This window comes from Musca autumnalis, unplaced genomic scaffold (assembly GCF_047663935.1).
Source record: "Musca autumnalis isolate F117 unplaced genomic scaffold, ASM4766393v1 scaffold_1, whole genome shotgun sequence".
In the NCBI taxonomy this organism is placed as follows: Eukaryota; Metazoa; Arthropoda; class Insecta; order Diptera; family Muscidae; genus Musca; species Musca autumnalis.
Genome location: NW_027411644.1, coordinates 60630177 through 60658062, shown reverse-complemented (window position 1 = coordinate 60658062; position 27886 = coordinate 60630177). Strand labels below are relative to the sequence as shown.

Genomic DNA, 27886 nt, shown 5'->3' with positions numbered 1-27886 from the left:
AAATGAGAATGTAACAAAGTTTCGTTCAGAAAAGAAAAACTTTGTAGAATATGCCAAGAGCAAACAATACAACAGTAACAACAACAAAAATAACAAGATAATAAATTAGTTTGATTGTTATAATAACAATAATTACGACATTCGATCGAGTATTTGCTCGTGATGAATGAAAAAATCGAACTATGAAAACCTTCAAAGAACATTAAGAAGGTAGATGGTAAAAAATGTTTATTTTACAGCAAAAACTAAAAAACAAAATTATTAATGAAAAAATGTAAATATTTGTTGAATTATGAGAACAATACTTTGGGTAATAATTTCGGAATGAAGTTGTGCCAAAATATACGAAATGATTTATTTTTGTAAAACTTTTTGACATTGTTGCTAGGTAGACCTATTGACTTCTTTCATATTTTAAAAATGTCAGGGAGCGATTTTTGTTAAGATCGGCAAAGCTAAAAATAATGTTTTTTTTTATAATTTAAAGGGAAACGGTAAAATGAGTTACAAAATCAAAAGTAGTGAACTGCTCTCATATAAATTGAAGTGACCTGGACACATATCAAATTACCTCTTCTAATTTAATTGGTTCTATAAAAATTGGAAAAATATAACTAGATATTACTATTTTGCAGGTCCGGAAACACAACTATTAGTAGCTAAAGTAATGAACTACTCTCTCTCTAAATTGAAGTGGCCTGGTCATATATCAAAATACCTTGCCAAATTTAATTTATTCAATTTAATTATTGAATTTGCGCTGCAAAATATTTGTGTTTCAGAAACTGAAAGTTTTGTCATTCTTGTCTCATTTTATACTCAAAAAGCTTTCCGTAATTACAAATCTTATAAGACAAATGGAACGTTGCGAATAACTGATTCGAATATTTTGACATTTATAATTTAATTAATTATAATAATATAAGAAGAAATTTCAATAAGAAGACAATTCATTGAATATAAGGCTTTGTTCCAGAACTAAAAAGTTTTTAAAATTTTTACCACTTTTACACATTTTACCCGAAAAAGCGTTCCCGTACACAAAAAAGTTGTAACAAAAATGGCGCTGCATGACGATCTCTTTAAAAACTTTTTACTCGAAGAATTTGAGTTTTGAATTATTTAAAGTTTCCGTTGATGCATACATGATTTATTAATTAATTGCAATAATTTATTAAGTAAATCGATTTTAAAGCTGGGCTGGGTTTTATAAATTGGCATTAATAACTCTAATGTTTAATTGTCCAGTTAACTTGAAATGTGGCCGGGTCATATCATAACATACATACCATGAAATTAGTGAGTGACCTTGTGGCTATATAAAATATAAAATTTCCCTAAGCTGAATGGCTATAGCTCTGTTCCAGAACTAAAAAGTTTTTACAATTTTTACCACTTTTACACATTTTGCGTTCCCGTACACAAAATTTATATGAAAATCGTTTACGACTTTTACAACTTTTACCACTTTATAAAGTACGGGAACAAGCCATATATTTCATATTAATGAGATAAAGGGGTTCGGTGGTTAAAAGGGAAAGTGCCAAAGGGCAAATTTAACTATTTTGAAATAATAGCTCTGTTCCTTTACGTGCAAGAATCTTCAAGTTTTACCATATTTTACTCGAAAAGCGTTCCTTTACTTCAGAGGCCATACAATTCATATGGGAGCAGTTTACAACTTTTACTACTTTTGCCGGTTTTACCATTTTCAAAAGTAAAGGAGCAAACCAAATATAAACTGCTTGCATTTTCTAACACACTATTTGAAGCTGTGTTGCTTTACTTACCTGAGGTTACCATTTTTACCATTTGTTGCCATTTTTAACCTGCAAAGCATTCCTTAACCCCGAAAAGTGGCAAAACTGGAAGCAATTTTTAAGAGAGTGAGAGAGGAGAGGGAGCGAAAATGGCTTTCTCTTCTACCACAGGCTACCAGACAAATTTCTGCAGGTAAAAAATGTCAGAATTGATTTTTCGACTTTTGTTTGACGATTATTTCACAATTAAGAAGAAAATGGATGAAAAAACAGAAGAAAAAGTCGAACGCTGACAAAACTAAATTAAAAACTGTGAAATAAAAGACGAAAATTGATTTTTTTATGTTTCTTTTTGACATTGCTGCCAGATCTACCATTTTCCGTTCCTTTACTTTTCTGGTAAAAATGTTCATGAGAGAGCAATTTTGACACTTTTCTCTTTTACCACTCTTACCATTAAAAAAGTAAGGGAACAAAGCTTAAATGTCAACCAAGTAATAAAATTCACATTGAACAAATACTGAAATTTAAAAAATTTGTCATTCTTATGAGTTTTTTTTATTCAAAAAGCGTTCCATAACCAAAAATCTTATAAACATTATACTGTAATGTAAGGAAGTGTAAACATATAGGGCATCGCGATTAACCGATTCACAAATATTTTGGCATTTTATTTTAATATTTGCATTTATGTCATAAGGGAACATGGATTTCAGGGGAATGTTATTTACCTTTCCTAAACATAACCATTAAAAAATTCTCCTAGACCATGAAACTTCTAAAGTCTTGGATATAATAACGAAATAATTATCAACAACATAAACACCTTGGCCTTGGCTGTTAATGCAAAAGTGACAAATGTTAACAATCCGTTAATGACTTGATGCCTGAATGCTTTTGCAAAAAGTCAACATCTTCTATCATCTCCCTTTTTCTCTTATTTGTAAATATGTATTTACAAAGGATTTGCTTCACTGAACCACTAAGCTGAGGGCTCAACACTTGGACACAAGATAATAATACTTGGCTGTTGACAATAACCTACAATAAAATCGATTGTCATTATTTGATCACACTTAAGTGTGGTAGACCAAGTGGAGATACTTGGAATGGATACTTATGTGAGGTGTTGATTTTTACTCATAATGAGTTTTGCTCCTCCCTTTGCATTCATTGGGGAGTTTGAGAGAATTAACAAAGTAAATGTTTGTGGTGTGGCCATGCCACTTAACAATGTGTTTGTCAAACATAGAAAAAAAACGCAAATTTGACAACACAAGTGTGTCAATGTGGCGATTTTTTTGCGTAGAAATAAAGTAATGGGGCTTTTGGGAGCACTTAACAATGTATTTGTCAAACATAGAAAAAAAACGCAAATTTGACAACACAAGTGTGTCAATGTGGCGATTTTTTTTCGTAGAAATAAAGTAATGGGACTTTTTGGGAGCAAAAAACACGATTTAATTAATTTGAGAAATCTAATAGTATGTTTACATATAAACTGAATTAATAGACCGACTAAGTTTCAAATGTCAATTCCATTGCGCATACGGCAAAAAATCCTCATTAAGAGAGTTAACCCGGCAAAAAGCCGTAATATAAACAGATGATACCGTGGGCTCAATTCTGTTTCTATGAAAACGTGAAATGAAAACTTTTATAAAGGAAAAAAACTGTCAAATGAAAAAAATTTAAAGGAAATATTTTTCATTTAAAATTTTCATAGAACAAGAATCCAGCCCCATATGTGGGTATAATGTAATTGTTTGGGGGAATCTGACTTGTAAAACTAAAAATATTAGAATTTCGTCTTGTTGTAAAGGTTTCCAAAGATTACCAAGTGCCAGTAAATTTTCTACATTACCTTAGTTCCATTTGTTTAACCACACCAAATAAGTGAAATTCATAAATATTTATGTAATTTTAATGAAGCATAAAAATCTAGTTTTCAGATTAAACTAATTGTGTTATTAAAGTCTCTTTTTCATGATAAAATAATCACCCCTTAACCAATGTTTCGAAAAAAAAAAAAACAAGTCACAAAACATTGTTGCTTGTGGCGAAATTGTGCACCCATTCACATCTCTACACTCAGTGTTAAACAACTTTATATGAGAATGAGAGATAAGCCATAACCTCAAAGATAATATTTAGTGGTAATAATAACAGCAAATGATGTGCACAAGGAGATAAAACTAACAACAAGTAAAACATATGTTTTTCGGTTTGTGTTAGTGGCTTAACACAGTCAGTCATCTCTCTCTCTGTTTTTCAACACCTTGATTGTATTGTTGCTTGCTAATGAGCTGCAATGAACATAAGCTTTATAGTGTGGTTTTATGGGTGAAAACCCCCCCAACATAACAATTGTAATCCTTAAAACCAACAGCAACGACAACAACTCGTTCGTACACGACGACGACAACGACACATGACAGACAAAACCAACTAACAATAAAAGATTTGATATTAAGCTTTATTGTTTTTGCAAAAGTTTTATTATGCAAAATGCCACTACCAAACACAAAACAACACAGCATAACACGTTTGGCACACGACACAATGACGACAAGGAACAGTGGTCGGTTGTATTACATTTCGTTGCCATTGTTTTCTATACAAAAGTCAGTTAAAACAACACCCAACTCTCCTCAACAATTTAGCGACAGTAATGCTAAGTTTACATTTACGAAATCCACTCGATTTCAACTGTAAATTCCATAGCTCAAACGTCAAATGAATTCTCATCTGGATTTCATTTGACGTTTAACCTATGAATTTGACAGTTGAAATCGAGTGGATTTCGTAAATGTAAACCAAGCATAAGTCAACGGTAATAGTTCGTATTAAATAGTGACTTATAGTACATTTAGACCAGCACTTATTATCCATGTATTAACTATAACTCGATTTGTTTGACAGAATCAAGTAAAACTTATTTTACACTTTCTCCTAAAACCGTGATTGGGCCAAATACGTCATTTGTTTGAGAGAATAGAGAATATTTGCTTTAGAATTTTTTTCTAGTGTGTTTAAATTACAAAATATATGATTTTCCAATTATATGCTGTAATTTATTAAACAAATTGTATTGTAAAAGTTGACTGGGTCTTATAAATTGACATTAATAGCTTTAATTATTCATTTTCAAGTTAACTTGACAAGTGGCCAGGCCATTTTATAACATACATAGCATGCATCTAATGTGTGACCTTGTGGCTATATAAAATAACAAATTTCCTTATGCTGCATGGCCAAATTTCAAATTAATCAGATAAACGTGTTCGACAGTGAAAAAAAGGAAGGCACCGCAGTAGTAATCGGGTTATTTTGAAATATTTTTTTCAATTTCTACTGGCTAATTTGATGCGTGGCCGATTACTCTGTATAGTTTATGAACCAAATCTATGCTAATGAAAATCTGGGGATATGCAAATGAAAAAAGGGACTGTCTATTCAACAGATATCATATTCAAATGTCAAACAAACAAATAATAAAAATCACATTGAACAAATACTGAATTAAAACACACAATATTGAAGACAACAAAAAAATAGATGACACCAACAGTAATTAATTCAATGAATAAAGTTGAATGAATGGCAAAATCGAATCAAAGGAAGAGACCCAGAGTATTTGTTAAGTGAATTTTTATTGTTCTTTCTGATGGCTGTTGTTGTTGTATTGCGCAGAAATGAATAGGAAAAGTACATTTGTACAAAAACATATCTATGGCTAGCTATTTGAAATACAGTCCAGACCTCCTCTATACACACACACACACTCAATTGTCGTGTAATATAGAATCAACATTCAACGTTAGGATATTCTTACACATAAATACACATGTCTGGTTATCTAGATTTAAACAAATTCATGTATGAACACATATACATACGAATACAGTAGCATGTTCCAACAAAAAAACATGTCAGAAAAACAAAACAGAAACAGGAAAACGTATGCAAATATGCATATGTATGTACCGATTCCATATACGAGGTGTCATCTAAAAATTAAGGGAAAATTGTAAAACAAAATGTTGGTAGTTTTTCGATAAGTAATAGTTAAGGCTTAGTTACTTACCCTGGCAAGTAAGTGGGTAATTTAATTGACTGTTATTCAAAAGAATTTATAAATTAAATGTGTTTTTTTTTATTAAAACCACTTTGATGTATATGCGGCTTAACTACCTTTTTCAACGGAAGAAGATAACTTGACTTGTGGTCAGACCATTTCACAACTACTAAGGCAAGAATTGACGAAATAATATAATTTGACTTGTTGCCAAGTCATTTCATAACTATCATGCACAGAATTCAATGTGTGGCCTTGCCCTTATGGAAATGAGCAAATTACCTTAAGATACATGGCAACATGTCAAATTAAAAGAAGAGGGAGACTTTTTATCAGTGGTTAGTATTGTTGGTATGTAAATTCGGAAGTTTTGGACGACTGTCGGACCAAATTCGGTCCGAAGTCTGATGAACTATCGTATAAATTTCTTATTTATTTACCGGCATTCGAACAGAATTGGTTTTTATTATTTAAAAATGCTAAAACAACACAGTTAAATCATGAAAAAATTATAATCCTTGCATTTAAATGTTTGTTCATCTACTATAAACATATTAAAGGTTTTAATATCATCTTATAGTAAGTTTACATTTACGAAATCCACTCGATTTTAAATGTACATTCCATTGCTTAAACGTCAAATGAAATCCAATGGATTTCAGAGCAAATTGCCTTATGATACATGGCAACATGTCAAATAGAAAGAAGAGGCCGACTTTTTATCAGTGAAATTGTATTCTAAAAAAATTTATAAAATGGATTAGTATTGTTGGGGTTTAAATTGCAACACTGGGGGTTGAAATTTTTGTTGCTATAAAAGCAAACATAATGCAGATACATGATGAAGTATAGCCTCGTGTAACCAGGCGTTTACACCTGACAGTTTTTCTTCAAATACACCTCTGATTTACTAACACATACATACATTTGTCGGCTGTCTTCCAGCTGTCCATAATTTTTTCACAGACGGCAGGGTTAACAAATTTTTTATATTTTTGTAAAAAAGTGAGGTAATAATTGAAATGTGTTGAAAGAAAAAGATAATGAATAAAAACAAAATATGTGAACGGATAACAAAAAGAAATCGACGATTTTCATTCACAATTTTACAACTGTTTTTGCAGTTGTCTGGACGCCTACGTCACACAGTCAAGTCTTGGGATTTTGACAATCAATATACATATGTATGAAGTCAACTGTCCTGTCATGTGTAACGCAGGGTTAGTCCATCGAAATGACGGTCATGTCAAAATAGGAGAAAGAACATAAATGTCGCAGACTTCAATTATAAAACGTCTGAAATTTTCAAGCTTTCCCAAAATAAGTGAATTCCCTTTTCATTTCCCCTATTTTGGTTCATTCCTGTAAAATATGCATATACATATTGAATTTTCTTAACATCACTCGTATTGAATCTACTACCAAACCGATGAGGTCTACTAAACACACACATCCCGAATACATACATAATATGATTGGTATTTCCATTGGGATGGCTGTCATAGCCTGCTGACTTGACTTATTTAAGGATTGGTGTGATTGTTGACGGTCTAACAAAAACATTACAACAATAATAACAAACAACATTCAATCTAAACACACAGGGAAATGTAACAATTTTTCAAACAACATAACTCCCCATTCGACCAAAACCTAGATGTTTATTTAAACTTTACTCTCGCCTTTCATAACATTCTTCTTCTCTATGCACAATCACAAAAGTTGGTATTGTAATATAACTTTTTATATTGTATGTTGTTGATGATGATGATATTTAGCATTCAAGGCCTCACGCCTTTGAGTGGGAATTAAAAATATACGCGAGAAAGTGAGAGAATGTAAACACCACATTGTTATTGTTTTCATTGGAGCTTATCCTCACATTTCTTGCTGTGATGGAACATTGTGGCAAGTATAAGAACGTAAAAAATTATGTTGCTTTGTTGTTGGGGCTAAAAATGCCACATTTGTATGCTTGCCATGCTCCTCGTTCATAACAATGTTTTCCTCTGGCAGCATAATTATTATAATGTATTTATTATGTGTTAAATATTATGTTCATTAGAATAAACAAAATGTTTTACTTTTAAGAGCAACTCTTGATAATTTAAGCCTTTGTTATTCTTTATAAAATTGATTTTATTGCGTGTAATTTACAAAATAATTGAATTTTATAATTAAAGTAAAAGTAATTTATTAATTAAATTGCATTTAAAGCTTGTCAGGGTTTTGTAAATTGCCATTAATAACTTTGATTATTAATTTTCCAGTAAATTTTACATGTGGCCAGGCCATTTCATAACATCCAAAGCATGTAATTGATGTGTGACCTTGTGGCAATATAAAATGTCAAATTTCCTTAAGCGCCATGGCTACATGTCAAATTAATGGGAAAAAGGGTATCGCCGGTTACAAAAGAAGGTACTGCAGGGGAAATTTGACTATTTGGTCTGTTCATTTTTTTAATTCCTTTATTTAAAATTATTTCTTTTAATGTTTTATAATACAAACAGTAGGTTAAAACATTAAAAACAATAACTCAAAAGTATGGCCTGTTCATACATAAAATTTACACTTAACATTTGCATCAATTGGCCTGTTCCTTTACTTTTGAAAATGGTAAAACCGGCAAAAGTAGCAAAAGTTGTAAACTGCTACCATATGAATTGTATGGTGTCTGAAGTAAAGGAACGCTTTTCGAGTAAAAAGTGGTAAAACTTGAAGATTCTTGCACGTAAAGGAACAGGGCTAATGTTAACAGTTATCAAAAGAAGAAAATTTTTTTTTATCAAAATCTTAAAAAAAGCAAACCAAATTTCATTATTCAAATCTAACAAACTTTCATTTTTTGCAATGCGTTAGGATTTCCTTGGTCATGTCAGAAAACATTAATTTTTAATTCGTATTTGAATAACAAACAAGTATATTATTGTATTATTTAAACATTAGTTGGTTGGTATTTGCTTTCCACAAAACTTTTCTCCCCCCTAAATCTCCCACACAGCTTTACTGGTCGGATGCCTCATTTGAAACAATACAGCACATCAACATCATCATCTGAAATCCATAAAGTGAATACTAAATTGAATTCTATTGTTTGTATGGGACAAAAAGTTTTCTTTTTGTCATTCCAAAGCTCATTGTTTTGCCATTATGTGTGCGTAATGGTATTGTGTCCAAAACAATTTTCATTAGGACCTATTTGTTGTTAAAGAGATCAACGGCAAATGTATTTAGAAGGATAAACATTGTTTGATAATGAAATAAAGTGTGACAAATTTATTACACATTTTGGTAATTATGTACGAATATTGCTTATTTTATTTGAATTTATAAATTAAATGGTTATATTTAACATTATGTTTATAGAAATGCTTCCACTTTAAAATAACTCACTACTTATAACGTCTTTGCATTTATTATTATTATTATTTTTTTTGATTGAGCTATCGTTCATATATACTCTGTTCCAGAACCTGTTTTTACTACGATAACATTTTTTTCCTTTATGTTATCGGAAAAAGTAGTAAATAGTAGTAGATTCTGGTAGTTCTGGAACAGACCAATAATTTACAAATTGTATATTTGTTAACTATTAAATTAAGTAATAGTCTGGCTTAGCAAATCCTGTCGGTTTAAGTTGTCACTTCCATACAATATATCTCAAATAAATCGAAATAATGAACTTAATCATCGTATAAGTGCATAGTCTAATGCTTGGTTTACATTTACGAAATCCACTCGATTTCAACTGTCAAATCCATAGGTTAAACGTCAAATGAAATTCAGAAGAGATTTCATTTGACGTTTGAGCTATGGAATTGACAGTTGAAATCGAGTGGATTTCGTAAATGTAAACTTAGCATAAACCAATTTTTGGTAGAGACCTTGAAATCTCGCTCTAATGTCTTTGATAACTGTTTTCTCAGTTAATTTGTCATGTGGCCAGGCCACTTTATAACGCTTATTGCAAGAATTCAGTGTGTGACCTTGCGGCTATATAAAATGTGAAATTTCCTTAAGCTGTGTGGCCACATATCAAATTATGTAGGCAACAAAATTATATAACGAAAAGTAAGGCACAAAAAAAATCACAACTCTGTCCTTTACATTACGGTAACTTGATTTTAAGTACATATTTTTATTTTCCTTGACAGACAACCAAACATCATGCAATTTTATTTCGCTTCATAACAAATAATTGTGTTTACGTGATTGAAATTAAAATAAACTCACGTACAAACTTTTTATATTCAATTATTTTTATACAATACACGCATTGCATACTTATCACATTTCTGTCGAGAACACATTTGTGTCATATAATGTCAAACTTGTTGTCATATTATGTCAATGCAAATCTGTAAGACCGCCACCCAATATACTCTCACTGTCGCACATAGGTGGGTATTTCAATTGCCACACACATTTACATTCAGTCAATAGACAACGGCGGCAATGTCGATATCAAACAATAGGCAATTTAGTCCTTTTGTCATTTTCATGCAGACACCAACTCTCATTCATTCATGATACATCTCTTTTCTCATACCATTGTAAGTAACAAAACAATAAATGAGTATAAGAGAACAGAAATTTAATTTATGAGAGGGAATAAATCATTAGTTCATCACTTTTATGTGAGGTTATCTTTAATAATGTCGAACTACAACCGTTTAAGTAAGAGAATTCATTATGTTCATCATTCAACCTTCATCATTCACACATCATATACAGGAAAGTAAACAAGTAAATCTCACAACATGGATATTTCAAAAAAATCTATTAGCATCCAAAACAATCAATTGGTAGCATGTTCCGACAATATGATATATATATATGATATAGTTGGCATCCATATTTCATAATTTATATTTTATAAAATATCGCATTATTGTGTTTAATAGTTGTTTTCTTATGGCTATATTACACCATATGCTTTTTCACTGTATGTTGCCCCTTTCGGTATTCTAATATACAGACCAGCTGATGTCATACATGTGAAAAAGTATGGTGTAATATAGTCATTATTAGTTAATTTGCCATGTGGCCAGACCATGCTATAACACACATGACATTAATTCAATGTGTGCCATTAGCTTTGTTCCTTTACTTTTTTAATGGTAAAAGTGGTAAAAGAGAAAAGTGTCAAAATTGCTCAAAATTGCTCTCTCATGAACATTTTTACCAGAAAAGTAAAGGAACGGAAAAATGGTAGATCTGGTAGCAATGTCAAAAAGAGACATAAAATTCAATTTTCGTCTTTTTCACATTTTTAATTTAGTTTTGTCAGCGTTCGACTTTTTCTTCTGTTTTTCGTCCATTTTTTTCTTCATTGTGAAATAATCGTCAAACAAAAGTCGAAAAATCAGTTCTACCATTTTTTACCTGCAGAAATTTTGAGAGGTAGTCTGAGGTAGAAGAGAAATGCATATGCGCTCTCCCTCCTCTCTCACTCTCTTAAAAATTGCTGCTAGTTTTACCACTTTTTGGGGTTAAGAAACGCTTTGCAGGTATAAAATGGTAACAAATGGTAACCTCAGGTAAGTAAAGGAACACAGCTATTATGATTAGAATGTGAAATTTCCTTATAGTACATTAATATTTAACCGGATTAAACAAACCCGCTGGGTTTTAAATGTCAATTCCTTTCCGTATACGTCAAATAAATCCTTATTAAGAAGGTAAACCCTGAAAAAGCCTATAATATAAACGTGGCCTTACTGTAATTTCGATCTTGATTTCGTTGAAATCACAAAATGAGATGATTTAATTTTTGTATGCAAAATCGTGATAAATGTTGCTTGAATTCGCGCGAAATCACGAAACCCCTACGAAATAACGAAACGATGCCGAATGTAAACCAAGCGTGTCTATATATTAATAGTATTATTTACATCTCATGACTCAAACTTAATCATATCATTAAGTTGTTTATGCTATGTTTACATCGATTACATAATTATAATAGCTCAACCATGATTTATTTGATTTTGACATATACGTCAAATAAGCCAATTTAAGCCATTTTATTTATTAGGAAATGCATGTCAAAATAATGAATGAAATCCATTAAATTATATATTTTGATAAATCTTTTTAAACAAATTAATATCATTTCAAAACTATTATGATTTTCCCTATATTTTATACTCAACTGAAGAAAACAATTTAATATAACTATTATTTACATTTACCAAACCCCATGAAAAAAATAAAACAATTTCTCAACACTTTGAGCCAAGCCGACATACAACACGAATAATGCTTGGTAAATAATATAACAGACTTTGTCGTCGCCTCCAGCTAGCCCAGGAGCTCAGGAACACACACATCGAGCGTGTATCAAAAACAATTAGTAGCCAATGTTTATAACATAACGTTTAGACAAACAGCCAAGCTGGAAAAAAAGAAGGCGTAACTTCATTTATCCGTTTTTTCCAACTTCATACTTCAAATAAAACACCATGCAGTCTAATCTAACGTTATCAAACACACAGACACACATACGTTTTAAAGGTAATTAATTATGTGTTTTGTTTTTTTTTTTTTTTTTTTGTAGTGTAACTTCAACAATGATCGGTCATTTGATTTCTATTGGCCTTTGGAAAGACTTTGCCGTTTGGCAAAGCTTTGAATAAACAGAAAGAAGTATTGTTTATACTAACGATAAATTGTAATTGGCAATAAAAATCATTACTAAAATACACACACTCTCTCACGTCTAAAGTGATTAGTTCATATATGTTTTACGCAATTGTTTTCCTCTTTAAGTTGTATACGCAATTTTAAAATATTCCACCCCTAAAAGAGGAAACAAAAACAATTATCATCCCCACATTGTGTGTGTAATTCACATTTGATTTGAGAATTGTTGAAATCGTATTATAAAATACGAATTTGTGGAACCGGAACGCTTTTCGAGCAAAACAAAAAAATATTTGTAGATTCTTGCAGATTCGGGAACTACACAATATCCATGTGTTGTCAGGTAACCTCGTTTATTAGTCTTTATTTGACGTATACCCAATGGATTCCCAGTTAAAACGCACTGGATTAGTAAATTCGGGTATATGTAAACGTACTGTAACATAATTTCCATTACCACAAATGGTAGATTTCTTGAACCTACCCAGTCACACATCAAATTAGCTTGTCAATGTCTTATTAAAACATGTGGGTTACACAATTGTGCCATGATTTAACTGTTATGTGCAACTAGGATTACACAATTGCAATAAATGACAAATTTCTTAAAGTGACCTAGCCACACATAAAATTTGCTCTTCAATGTCTGTAAAAACTCCATGTTTTTGTTATGTCAAACAACTTTTATGACAGATATATACAAATGTACATTGTTGCGGTTGGCCAATTGTCATTTAACTATCAAAAATATGTTTATATATGTGTATTTACTTTAATATCACCTGTAGTGCGATTCTCTAACTCATTTTTTGACTTACCGACAAAAATCGGTAAAATTAAAATGCTTATAAATTCGGTAATTAACGATATTTTTCGGTAAGTTAGCGACCAAAAGTAAATACTCGTAAAGTTCTACCGATAGCAACAGTGTTGTCAACTTTTATTTCAACTTTTCATTCATAATTTTGCGTTTTAATTTTACCGACATTTGTCGTTAACTCAAAAAATGAGTTAGAGAATCGCACTACTGATATAAATAACAACAATCAAAATGGCGTGTTTTGTATCAACAAAAAATTTCCCTTATTCCGTGCTTATCCACAAAAAGAGTATTTCATTTTAACCATGACTAACTAAATTCAATTACAACAAAATGCAATGAATTTGAAATGTCTACAAAACGGCGGACCAAACGTAAATATATACCGCCATAATACATACATAAATAATAAACAATATATGCACGACATGCTGCCATGCATGTACATAAATGCTCTACAATTAGGGGATGTTTTGCTTTTTTTATTTTCCAAAATTATCAAATTATATGGTCACAAAAGTCTACAATTGCTTCTGCCTACCATTGTATTTTACTTTTCATTTTTACTGTCATTGGCTCAAATTCTGAAAGGGAGTCAGGGAGGGTGAATGGGTATATTTCCTATTTTAATCGGTTGTAATTGATTGTAGTTATATGTACACAATACATACTCGTTGTATGTATTTTTCTCCTTACGGTTGGATAAAAATGCTATGGCATTATGACAACTGACATGTAATGGAGTTGCTACTGTATTATCAGTGATTTCAAAATGTTAGGGATGTCGTTCAAGGCATTGAAATAAATAAACTAAGAAAATATGCTGGTTAAAAGTCTTATAGATCAGGTGCTCTATCAGACGCTTAAGGGCCTTATAGAACAGGTAGTCTATCAGAACATTCTAAAATAATCCATGTTACAGCTCCAAATGCAGAAACAGTGGAGTTTAAGGTTCCCCCGACTATCTTATCAACTTTTACACTTATAAAAGTAGCAAAGCCACTCTTTAATTCTTTCCTCATACCTCTTTTCCACTACCAAATCATTCCAAAGCTTCAACATTGTCCATTCCAAAAACTACCACATTATCAAACACACCTCTAGCCAATAATCAAATGTCATGAAGCAATTCATTTAATTAATTTCATTCCCAAACATTTCTTCTTGCAATAAGCAATTGCAACTTTGGACAACATTGCCCAACCAACCTTTAATCAATTACAAATTAAAAGCAAACTCTTCAAAATACATACGAGTATGGCCAAATTAATACATCCTACAACCTTTTTGAATAATTACTATTTACGGAAATTCGACTGGCTTAACAGGGATGCAATACTTGTAATTTAACCCATAATTACATGTGGCGAAACGTGTGGGTATGTAGAAAGTGGCATTATACTCGTATATTAACATGTGTCTGTAATTACTGCAGCCCACACAGTTTTTTCCAAAAAAAATTACACATACATAGTTTAAACAAATCGCTGGGTTTTTATATTGGACATAATTGTATGCAAGATGGGGTTTGTTTAAAGTGTTCAAATACAGGGAGTTTAGCAAATTCTTTTGCAATCGATAATCTCTCTTTGAAGGGACTTTATAAGGCTAGTTTACCGAAATGGGTTTACATAAAACTCATTATTGTGTTGTCTTTCCAATGCCGCATGTTTTTGCAAATTATTCTGCACTACGTTACGTTAGCAATAATCGAAGATATTATTGCATTCTAACTCGTATATATTGCCAGTTCCAGAACTGCAAGAATCTACTAATTTTTATTATTTTTTTCGATATCATAAAGGTAAAATTTTTATCGTAGTACAAATTGTTTGCATCGTTAGTCAAAGTGTTCTACAATACGCTACTTTATCAATAAAGAAAACTCTTATTGTATTTTCTTTCTCTTATAAATGTCTTCATTGGGTTATGTTTACATCAAACACATTTCAAATAAATGGCGACTGTTATTAATCCTCCCAGTCCATTTGTCGAATATATTTGACATTTAGCCATGTTTTTACATGGGCAGAAATTATTTTTGACACTGAAAGGGTTTAAAACTGTTTGATGTAAACATAGTCGTAGATTTCATTCACAAGTACCAAGGCAAATTTATATAAGGTATATGCATGACTTACATTAAATAAAAGAGCTTTGGCTATGTTTCGAATATCGTGCCTTTTAAAAAGTGTTCTACAATACGTTATGTTGTCACTAATTATACTCGCAACAACTGGGGTTTCAAAAAGCACGTCATTTTCATTGAATATACAAAATATACTTAATGACTTGGTACTAACCATGGCACAATTACCCAGGTAGTGGCATCGTAAAATTTTGAATATGTTATGTCAAAACTTTCTTTATGTTGTTGGGGAAATTACAACAAAAATATTTTTTTATAAAGGGATTTGACTTCTCATATTTTATCAGCTGGTGTGATACCACTACCTGGTAGTTCTGCCATGGTATTAACGTGGTACAATGTTTGGCATGTGTACAGGTTTTTACAAAGCATTTTGCTCTACGTTATGTTATCAATAATCGGAGATATTTTTGTATGCTCTGTCGTAAATTACTATATTATTATATTATGTTTATATCAAATAAATGATGATCATTTTAGAAATCTATTTTATGTAAACACACTCTTACATTCCTTTCACAAGTAACCATATATTTTAATATTACGTTACGTTGCACTAATTAAAGGTTTGATAATTAAAGAAACACTTTATTTCAGAAAGTATTCATGACATGTTTCAAGCTAAAAAAGCTTTGGCATTAGCTGTGTTCCGTTACTTACCTGAGATTACCATTTGTTACCATTTTTAACCTGCAAAGCGTTTCTTAACCCCAAAAAGTGGTAACACTGGCAGCAATTTTTAAGAAAAGAGAGAAAACACATATGCCTTTCTCTTCTACCACAGGCTACCAGACAAATTTCTGCAGGTAAAAATGGTAGAACTAATTTTTCGACATTTGTTTGACGATTATAGGTGTGTACGATAACTTACCCAGCAATAATTACTCAGTCAGTTCCAGCAACCTCTCTCAAGCAAGAAAAATTGCAGAAAGTTATCGAACAGCATTTTGCAAAAACTTGCAAGAAAGTCAGCTGTTTCCGAAAATGTATGAAATTGGTTTTTGTTTCTTTTGATATTTTAAACCAAACGAAACAAAAACATACATTTTAAAATTGCATTTTACTTATTTAATGCTTTAATCCTATCCACAATCTAAAAAAAATGTGCAATTGTGAAATTTTTTTGGTCAAAAATGTTAACATTTCGAGTTGTTTACATTGAACAGGTGACTAAAAGTCAGCTGATCAGACTTGCAAATTTTTGGTGGACAAATTTTCCCAGCAAAAATTTTGCAAGTTCTCAGTCACAAAACTCTCCAAAAATCTCTCCAAACTCGCTCTCTTTTGCTGGATAATTTTGTTATCGAACAGCATTCAGTAAAAATTTGTACGAATTTGTACAAATTTTTGGGTTATCGTACAGACCTTATTTCACAATGAAGAAAAAAAAACGAACGAAAAACAGAAGAAAAAGTCGAACGCTGACAAAAAAAAAATTAAAAACTGTGAAATAAAAGTAGAAAATTGATTTTTTATGTTTCTTTTTTACATTGCTACCAGTAGTGGGATTCTGCAACTCACTTTTGCTGTTACCGAAAAAATCGGTAAAATTAAATCGCAAAATTATGATAAAAAATACAAAGAAAAGTTGGCATCACAGTTTGTGTCGGTAGAGGCTAGCGACTACTTTTTATTCATCGTTAACTTACCGAAAAATTTCGTTAATTATCGAAATTATAAGCATTTTAATTTTACCGACAATTATCGATAACAGCAAAAATCAGTTACAGAATCACACTACAGATCTACCATTTTTCCGTTCCTTTACTTTTCTGGTAAAAATGTTAATGAGAGAGCAATTTTGACACTGTTCTCTTTTACCACTTTTACCATTAAAAAAGTAAAGGAACAAAGTTATTGTTTTTAATGCCGCTCATTTGAAAAATGTTACACCATACGTTACGTTTCGAATAATCATACTACAAATAACGTGATTTTCAAACAACACGTCACTTTAATGACTTCACGCAGAGAAAAAAATATGTTTGATCCAACAATATTCCAAGAGCAAAATATGTATTGTTAACATATTGTTGGATTCCTCATGTAGTATTTTAAATCCAAAAATAGTTTGTGTCAACTGAACAATATTTCTCTCTTTTCTTCGAAAATTTGTTTCTCTTCTCTCGCTATTCGATGTCGTGTTGAAAAAACAATTTTGGTGAGTTGTGGTGTGTTTGTATGACATGCTGCCTTTACCTTTGTTTTTGTGTGTATGTACTTGTGAGACTCTTGTTTTTATTTGTTTCTGTTTTGTTTCATTCTTCTTTCCTTTTCATGTTTGTTATGGTGTTTAATTATTCCTTATGTTGTGGTGGGTTCTTGTGGCTTTTTGTTTGTCTTTGTTGTCAGCCAATGCAGCAAACCATGTATTGTGTTCATCAATGATTGCAATATTATACGCGACATTTATATCCAAGTTATGCGAAAAGTGTATATGAGAAGTATATGCACTCAAATCAAAAATTTCTGGGCTGGTTTTCTGTATTGACAATACTTTTTGTAAACAAAATTAGATTATGATAGTTCCTACAATCGGTATTGTTAACGATTTTAACAATATTGCGGAAATTTGAAAGTTGTTTTTGTTTTCTATGTTTGGAACAAAAGATGGTATTTTTGGATTTGGATTACAATGTTTGAACAAAACAAATAAATTTTTGGAACCAAAACATATATTTTTGTTCCAACAAAAGCGAAAAATATTTTTTCTGTGCGTGTTGTTGCAACGGTGGTGCATCCCGCCTTGCACGTTACAAGGGGTGTCGTTAGACACGCCATATGCACTCCTCTGATAGTAGGCCTGTTCGATAACTTCGCAAGTAAATTGTATTTACAAGTTCTTGTAACTTCTACTAATTTCTCTTTTACTATCGGTCTGTTCCAGAACTGCAAGAATCTACTATTTTTTTACAATTTTCTTCAATAACATAAAGAAAAAATTGTTATCGTAGTAAAAAATAGTAGCTTCTTGCAGGTTCTGGAACAGAGCATATACAAGTATGTTATCGAACAACATTTTGTTAAAGTTTGTACAAATTTGTACATACTTTTGAGTTATCCAACAGACCTAGTATTTCTCCTTTACATGTCCTAATTGGATTTGTTGTACCTTATTCATAGAAACATATATTTGTATTTGGGCAAATTGAAAACAACAACAAATACATGTATTTTGTTTTTGTATTTTTGAAAGCACACGCAACACGCAGAGCTATAGGTTTCGCCCTTAAGTATTATTTTCACGGTACGTTGTCACTAATTAAAGCATAAAACAACTTAAATAGCAACTTTAGGTGAAAAAAAATTGATCATAATTTTAAATAAAGCTGTCCAAGAATCCATCCATGGAATATCTAAAAAACAAATATTTTCGGGTCACATCAATAAAGATTCCACTAGAGACTGAGATAAAAGTGATGATAATTGACTCAGAGAATCTTCTTTGTTGAATGTATTCCACAGATGAATGTGGCGCCCAATCGCAGCCGATTTGAGAACAACTATTTAGAGATATAAAAGCAATCTCACGCATTTAATGGAGAGCGACTTAGAGGTGCATGTGGCGACCAATCGTCAGCAATATGAGAACCAAAGTCTCAGGGATGGAAGTGGCACACAAACGCAAACATTTTAGTGATAGTAGTTTAGAAGTTTACACAACAAGGAAGAACAATTGGATCGGAAAATTCTCAAATGCAACATAATCTAATCTAATCTTTCAAACATCCCCGGAGAAATTAGGAAAAGTTCTTGATTGCCACAGTGGTGAAATGTTAAGTAGCCCACTTTGCACACTGAATGTCTCAGTTAAGGTCTCAGGCATACAATATCAATGCGTACGGTTGGCTCGCGTTTGCTGTGAATTTCAGTAAAACTTCTCTACAAGCGATAACAATAATCTAAACTAGAACAAGCATGGTCACATTTGGCACGGCGGTGCCGATGATTTTCGGCAATTTACACGGACACGACCCGAATGCACAGAAAGAGCGTACAAAAGAGAACAAATGTTTTGATTTGTTATTGTTTTATAATGTTATAAGTTGCCAATATTTTCTTATATTTTCTCCGTTCTCGTTTTGGTCATGCCTGAACTAGAATCGGAGTTCTCTTATTGGTATAAGAGAAGTCTCTCCTTGTTCATTCGCGTATGTTCGTGGAAAATATTTAATTTACACATACCGCTTTTCCTTTCCTATTAAATAATGCTTCTACGTAATATTACGTTTATATATAACCGGATTTAACAAACCCACTGGGTTTCAAATGTCAATTCCCTTGTATATACGTCAAATAAATCCTCATTATGAAGGTTAACCCTTCAAAAGGCTATAATATAAACATGGCCTAACGTTGGCACTAATTCGAGGCTTGAATTTAGAAAGGCTAATAGTACGTTTACATATAACCGGATTTAACAAACCCACTGGGTTTATTTATTTATTCATTTATTGCGATTAAAGCTTTTAAGCCAGGGTTTCAAGGGTTTCAAATGTCAATTCCCTTGCTTATATTTCAAATAAATCCTTATAAAGAAGGTTAACCCTGCAAAACTCTATAATATAAACATGGCTTAAGACCAAGTTTTTGCCTCGCTACGTTTTCAATTTACAGACCAACAGGACTGAATATTTGAGGAACTTGCGTATAAGTAATATTTTGCTAAAAATTTTTGATCGTACGTTCTATCGAAAGTGAATCAGAAATAGTGGCGCCCAATTACAAACATTTTCATAAAACCTACCCTGAGATGGAAGTGGCGCCCAATCGCAAACATTTTGACGATAGCAGTTTAGAGGTAAAAGCCTCCAGCATAGAAGAACAATCCAATTCGAATAGATTGGATGAGAATCCTCAACATCTGGGGCTGGATTCTTGTTCTATGAAAATTTGAAATGAAAAATATTTTCTTTATAATTTTTTTCATTTGACATTTATTTCCTTTATACAAATTTTCATTTCACATGTTCATAGAAACAGAACTGAGCCCCTGATCTGCTTTATACGTACCCTTAAGGATTTGGGTAGTAATTTTCTTTGGACTTTCTCGATACGTCATTTGTTTCATTGTGTGTCGAGTATGAGTTTATTTTGAGCCCTAAAACATCCATTTGGTGCTAGGCTTTTTTTGAAAAATACTACATTAATTGCCTTAATAGCCCATATGAGCTTTAAATCTCTTTTCCATTAGAGAGTCAATGTATAAACTGTCCATGGCTTCTTAGGTATTAAGTAAAGTTATAATCCATTAAAATGTGACAGTATATCTTTTAATTTTAGCTTCCCTTTGTCCATTAATTTACTAATATGTTTCCTTCTCTCTCTTTCTCGCTTTTTTCAACATTACAGATTAAATGCAATGATGGCCTACCCCAACGTATTTGTGCCAAATGTATTGCGCAATTCTATATGATACATAAATTTCGACGGAAATGTTTGAAAGTACAGAGTCAGCTAAGAAGTTTGTATGAGGAGCAATTGCAGAGAACGCAAAGAAAACCAGCGCCCAACCGAACGGTGGAGAAAGATGTTGAAGAAGTGCTAAAAAGTCAAGACAACTGTGATGTTATTGTTGTAAATGATGATGATTTACAAGATCCGGCGACTTTGAAAACAAATTCAAAGCAAAGTTTTACAAATAAAGAAGAACAAGAAGAATCTCAAACTGCCTCTGCCAAGAATGCTGATGAGCCCAGTGCAGAAAATGATGTTTCAATTGAAATTGTGGAACCTAACAATGAAACAAGTGTTCCATCAAAATCGCTGGCGAATGATGAGCAAACAATTGAAATCATGGATCTTACCACAGATGCAGCTGAGGAAATTTCATCCAAAGCATCTACATTACGGGGACAACAATCTTCAATAGAAACTTCAAATGCAAAACCAATAGAGACTAAAAATTCCACCAACAGTAATGATAGAAACAAAAGCTGTAGCTCAGATGAGACATCAAATGACAAAGAAACCACCTCTTTCACCAGAAATCTTAGTGAATCCTCCCCCACCAAATTGTCGGCAAACGACGAGGTCAGATTAAACCACAAAACTAGAAGAAGAACAAAAAGAAATGAATTGCTAAAACGTAGCCGAAGTAATCCAGAATCTGAATCCTCATCACAGTCATTGCTAACTAAAGCAGCCTTGAAATCATATTCTCCAAATGCAAGTCAGCATCGCCGAGCTAAGCAAATTTTGGAAAATGCTTTGAATAAAAACCAAGGCAAAGCTGACGGAAATAATAATAACAAGGAGCAGAATTTGAGTGATGAACCTGAAGAAGAAGAAAGAGAAGAAGATGATGAGAATAATTCCACCAGCCAAAGATCAAAAAGAGTTAACCGTCTCCCAAGAAAAGAAATCTCAACATGTGATAAAAATTTAAGAGAACGTAATGAAAAATCTCATGAAATTTTGACAAGACTACGGCAAAAATATTCCTCACGAAAGGAGAACAAAAGACGTGGTGTGCTGGCGGAAAAGACCACCATGGAATGTGCCTTATTCGACTCGCAACAATCCGAAAATTATTCTAGCAGTCAAAATGACAGAAGAAAATCGAGCCGTTTGGCGGTTAGAAGAAAATCTGAAAATGGCGCCCAACGTATACCCAGTAAATTAGTAAAACTGGAAATGTCTCCCAAGAAATTAACAAGCTTTGGAGATGTGGCCTTGAGATCGTGTGAAAAATTACCCAAAGAAAATATATTTACCTTGGCCTCAAGCCACTTTCCCACCTCTATAACAGGCTCGGCCTCATCCTCCAGCTTTGGTGCCAGTAAAAATATTCCCCAAATTTTCTCACCCGATAACCGTAATGCCAATGATATGAAATGGAGACGAAGAAGGTCACAACGTTCATCCTCAACCTCATCGACATCTTCGTTGACATCATCCTCATCTGCCTTGACTTCCTCATCTTCTTCCTCCGAAGATGATGATGATGGGGATTTTGAGGATTATTATAAGCCCAATTGCTTTTATGGTCCCTTGAGGAATTTCAATTCTTTGGAGGGTATAAATTTGTGGAAAACCAAGGCGGAAATGAAAGAGAACTCCAATGATGGACAGAATATTTTCCGCAAATCTGCGAATACCATGATTTCACCCAGCCACACCATTGAGGATTCCACCAGCAGTAGCTTCATTTCCAGGGATGGCAACGCGCATGAAGGGGAAGTGAACGTTAACGGGGGAAGAGATAAAAGTTATGATGATGGAAATGGAGATCAGAATAAGGAAAACTCTTTACCTAAGGAAAACGGGGAGGCAAATGCTGATAGCCAAAACTCCGAAGCTGAAAGTGAACGCAGCAACTGCTGCAAGGAATTTAACAAGCCAACAAATAACGATGATGACGGTGACGAGGTGTTGGTCAACAAACAGAAGCCAACAATATCAACAGCAACTAACGCAGATGAGGCCACAACCACTTTAACGCCTTTGGTCAACAACCACCAGGAAAACAAAGCTCAAGATAATCGCAGCGTCAGCAACAGCGGCAGTCGTGGTATGAAATTAATTTTACAACGACGCAGCAGTACACGTTTTGCTTGTCTACGCTCCGAGGATATGCTGGCAAACAACAACGAAGTCGAAGAACAAGAAGAAGTAGCAGCAGAAAGTGAAGAGGAGCAACAAACGCGTAAAAGAAAAATGATAGAGGAACCAAACATTTCCCCCTGCAATGAAGAAGCTACGGAAAAGGAAGAAGAACCAGTCGTAACTCACAAGCGTTGCAAACTAAACGTCGATCATGATCAACAGCATGTCAATGAAATGGAGAGTAAATTACCTGAAAATAGCCTCGCCGAAGAGGAGAACCACAAGACTGACGAAAGTGAAATGATAAGCCATCATCATCAGAAGGATGAAAAAGAGGATATACAACATAAATTACCCTCATCGTCAGACTTGGGACTCATATCTGATGTGGAAAATAAAAAGGATATCGACGGAAGACAGGAAAAGGAAATAACCATTGGAGGTTTCACGGAACAACAAAAACTTGTGATACGAGTCCCCTTGGCTGCTCTAACCCAGGAATTCAAAAGACTGCATTTAACCAAAGATAAAAATAAATTGGAACAGCAAAATGCTTCGCCACAGCTATGTGATGATGGAAATAAGGAAAATACGGTTCAAAACAAAAGTGAAGCGGAGGAAATGACAAATGCCGAGGACAAACAACAAGAGAATGCCTCGGAGGTGCGACATTCTGAAATGGAAGAAATGGCGCCTAATGGTAAGCTATTGGAGAAGAGGGATCCTGACATAGAAATGGCGCCCAATGGCAAGAAATCGGAAGAGAGGGACTCGGAGATAAAAGTGGCGCCCAATGGCAAGCAATTGGAGAAGCGGGATCATAACATAGAAATGTCCGAAAATGGCAAGAAATTGGAGAGCAAAGATTCAGTGCTTGAAGTGGCGCCCAATGGTAAGCAATTGGAGGAGAGGGACTCAGAGATGAAAGTGGCGCCCAATCACAAGAAATTTGAGCAGAATGATCCAGAAAAGCAAAAGCCGATCGATCGCAACCCACTGAACATGAGGGACTCCGAGATGGAAATGGCGCCCAATCACAAACAAATAGAAGAAAATTATTCAGCAATGGAAATGGTGCCCAAACGCAACCTCTCCACCAGGGAAGACTCAGAGATGGAAGTGGCGCCCAATCACCGGCAATTAGGAGAAAATGATTCCGAAAAGGAAATGGCGACCAATCGCAACCTATTGGATACGAGAGTCTCCGAGATGGAAGAGCAGACTTCAGACATGAAAACCTCTACCAAGCATGGCAAAAATGAACAATCTGAGCTTCCGAAGCTTAATGGGGAAGCTTTTAATTTGAGGACAATAAATTCCTCAACTCAAAATGAAACCACCGCAGATTCGCAAAAAGAAGACCAATTAACAAGCATAAATTCTTTAGGTAAGGAAATCAATGGCAGAACCACAAAAGAACACCATAATTCATTCGGAAATCATGTGGCATCTGGAAAATCCCACGAAGAAGGAAGTACATCGCATTCCCCGAACAGTAATGAAGAACATGGGGAATGTGGACCTTTAACAGGACCTGCAGTTTCCCAAAATGATGAAATTTTCACAGATTTGGGACCTCAAATGCCAATAACGGACAAAGGACCCCAGAACAAACCTTTGGAGAATAATCCAAAAGCAGAAAACAACCCTCATCCGGCATGCCATAGTAATTTATGCAGCCCAACTATGAGAGAAACTTTTGAAACCCAAGAAACCACCAACAATGGAAACATTTCCCCCCAAGAATCCACCGACATAACACACCCCAACCAAGAAGCTACCGTACCTGACACCTCAGCCAATGATAGTAGTTTAGACATTAGTGCCCTACATCCAGACATTTTAGATTTGGTCAAGGAATCTGAAGTTGTGACGGGTGTTGACGCCAACCCCCAAGCATTTTGTGGTGCCTCATCGAAGATTAACGATTTCATAAATGATTTTCAAAATAATTGTATAAATTCTCCTGATCCTCAACAAGGAGCAGAAGCATCAAATCACCATATGGAGAATTTACCAACCATTGCAGTGACTGCGGCGGCGTCGCACAATCCAAATCTATCGGCTGAAATACGTGATGTGGAGAATACCCTCAATGGTATCTTAAGTGAAATGCATGATCGTGATATGAACACTCCAAGGAGAGGTGAGACTGAAGATTTCTTTGGCCATGCATCACTCTATTCACCCATGACCAATGATGCTCCAGCCACACCGGCACATAGTCTGTATGCCGAAAGTCCCCAAACGGCAAATAGTAATCCTTCGCTAATGTTAAGTCCCTACATGGGATCGAATGCGGATTATAATGCCATGACACCGCAAAGTAATCACAGCAGTACAATGAGCAGTGGTGGTGGGGCCAGTAGTTGTGTAACAAATGGCAGCCAAAGGGGAGGTGATGCCTCAGATCAATATGCCGCTTATTCGGACTGTTTTACGGAGGAAAGCAATACCCAATCGGAATTGATTGGATTTCAAAATGATATACCCTGTTTTGAAAATATACCAGTGGTGATTGCCAACAATCCTGAGGAGGGGGAAATCTTCACCCCATTACCCAATAAGCCGGAGTTTAGCAATAAAGATCTGTTGGATTCTCTGGATAAGGTTGTCGCAAAGAATTTGGGTGAATTTCCAGCTGAACATTTGGAACCATCCATTGACACAAGATCTGCGGCTTTGGCTGGACATTTGCATGAGATTGTGGCCGTGGAGGGAAACAATGAGATACCACAGGAATCCCAAGATTCCGTTGAACCTCAGGCCATTCAGCAAGAGATCCAGTATGTCCACAATGAGGATCTATCGAACCAAGAAGGGCAGTATCTAATGGAAACTACCGGTACCAATGAAGAAAATCAGCCACAATATGAAATCACAACAGAAGAGAGTCAGGATCAATATCCCCCTGAAGGCAATCAGGTACAATTTATCACAGAGGAGGAGGATCAACAAAACAATTCCGAGGCAACTCAAGTCCAATATGAAACTGTGGATTTAACAAGTGTACATATGGAACAACCTGCCACTGAAACGAAGCTTGAAGAATGCAACACTGGTGCGCCAGAAGAGCCACAACTATCTCAACCTCAATTTGTTTTGGCCAATACACCCCATGGACCCATATTTATTAGCACCCCTCAGGAAACTTCCGCCAACAACAATCAAACTGTACAATATGTTGCCCTGGATAACAGTAGTACCACCACAAATTGGTCTCAAGCCCATCATACATCCACACAAACAGCTGCAGCCCAGCCCACCTATTATGTTAATGCCTCGGGAGAAATTTATCTCAGCAACTCCACCTTTAATGCCTTGGTGGTAGCACCACAAGCCAGTCAATCGCCAGCATTGGAGTGTAATGAGGCCCAGGAACAAATTTATGTGGATCCCGCTCAACAACAACAGCAGCATCAGGCAATTCATATGGAAGCCAACGAAAATCCTCAGCCTACTTCCCAATACATAATGGTGGTGAACAGCCACCACCACCAACAATATATCAATGCCACCAATAGTAGCTCCACAGCGACGGCATTACTGCTACATAACAACAGCACCAACAATCATAACAACTATGTCAACACCACTGCTGCCAGCCAACAGGAATTAGTAAATCAAGTTTCATCGGGTATGACTTCCTTTTCAATACCCACCTCTATACCTGGACAACATGTTACCGTTAGCATACCTTCGGAACCAGCATTGGAACAGCATCATATCCAACAAACTCCTGCAGCAACCACTAACACAACCACCACCACCAGCAATGATGCTCGCAAAAAGGACTCCTTGCCGCCACAAAAATCCTCCTCCCAGCAACAAAAACCCATACAACCTCGCACTTTCCCCCAAAAGGTTCAAAAAATCAATCTCATTTGTCGTTTTTGTCACAAACGGCCGAAATTCACCAACAACGTGGACTATAGCAATCACATTATTACCATGCATCCTGCTGAGAAACCCTACAATTGTGACTATTGTCCCAAACATTTTCAAAGGCGTAGCGAACGTCAGGATCATGTGGCCCAGGTACACGGATCTCGTTATCAATGCGCCCAGTGTGGGGTGAGTTTTTGTGCCCAGCGTGCTTTAGATTTTCATTTGCAAAAATTCCATGCATCAAGCGTAACGTGCGCCATACCACCGCGTATAGCAACAGTAGCTCCAACACAACAGTTAAACTCCTCATCCATGGCATCATCTGCAGCGCAATTGACTTCATCTCAACACCACCAGCAACAACAAAACTCCACCTCTTATAGTTCATCATCATCATTGGTTAAAAATCCCGCCGCCGCCGTTATTACTCACCATACGTCAGATGAGGATGAAACCAAAATCAACAAGAACAACAACAATAAATGCTGTAAGTATTGTTTTCTCATTCTCTTCTTCTTTCGCTTGCATGCTACTACACTCTCAGCCATTGTGTTTTAGTTTTGGTGTTGTGCTGCTATTGTTGTTGATTGTGTGTTGGCCATTGTGATTGGCGGTGGTGGTGCATTGTGATTTGAGCGCGAGATTTATAACGGCCAACAAACAACAACAATTCACAAAACCAATACACAATAAACAATAGCAGCACCCCAGATAGCATTTAGAAGACTGTTTTTTCAAAAATCACATTGAGGAGTCTTTTTAGAGTCCTTTTGGTGATCAAAAATTGATTAAGTCGCTTGTGTGATCAGAAAGGGACTCGAAAGTGACTCCCTGTAATGATTAAAAAGAGTTCAATTTAAAATACAACAACAAATGTGTAGCAATCACAAATAAATCATTGAGGTGTTTAAAATGTGACAATTTTTTGTTATTTATTGTCACATTTTGATCATCTGGAAGATTGAAAAATGCTTAATCAAAAAAGGGTCATACAG

General features: G+C 34.3%; 1 protein-coding gene across 2 annotated transcripts in view; it reads left to right on the top strand.

Annotated features, from left to right (window-relative positions):
• mld (molting defective) overlaps nucleotides 1-27886 on the top strand; it is a 123850-nt gene that overhangs the window by 75083 nt on the left and 20881 nt on the right. For both annotated transcript variants that reach the window (XM_073976549.1, XM_073976559.1), the window contains exon 3: nucleotides 20808-27378. In XM_073976549.1, coding sequence (XP_073832650.1) covers nucleotides 20808-27378 — 6571 coding nt within the window. The remainder of the gene's footprint in view (nucleotides 1-20807; nucleotides 27379-27886) is intronic.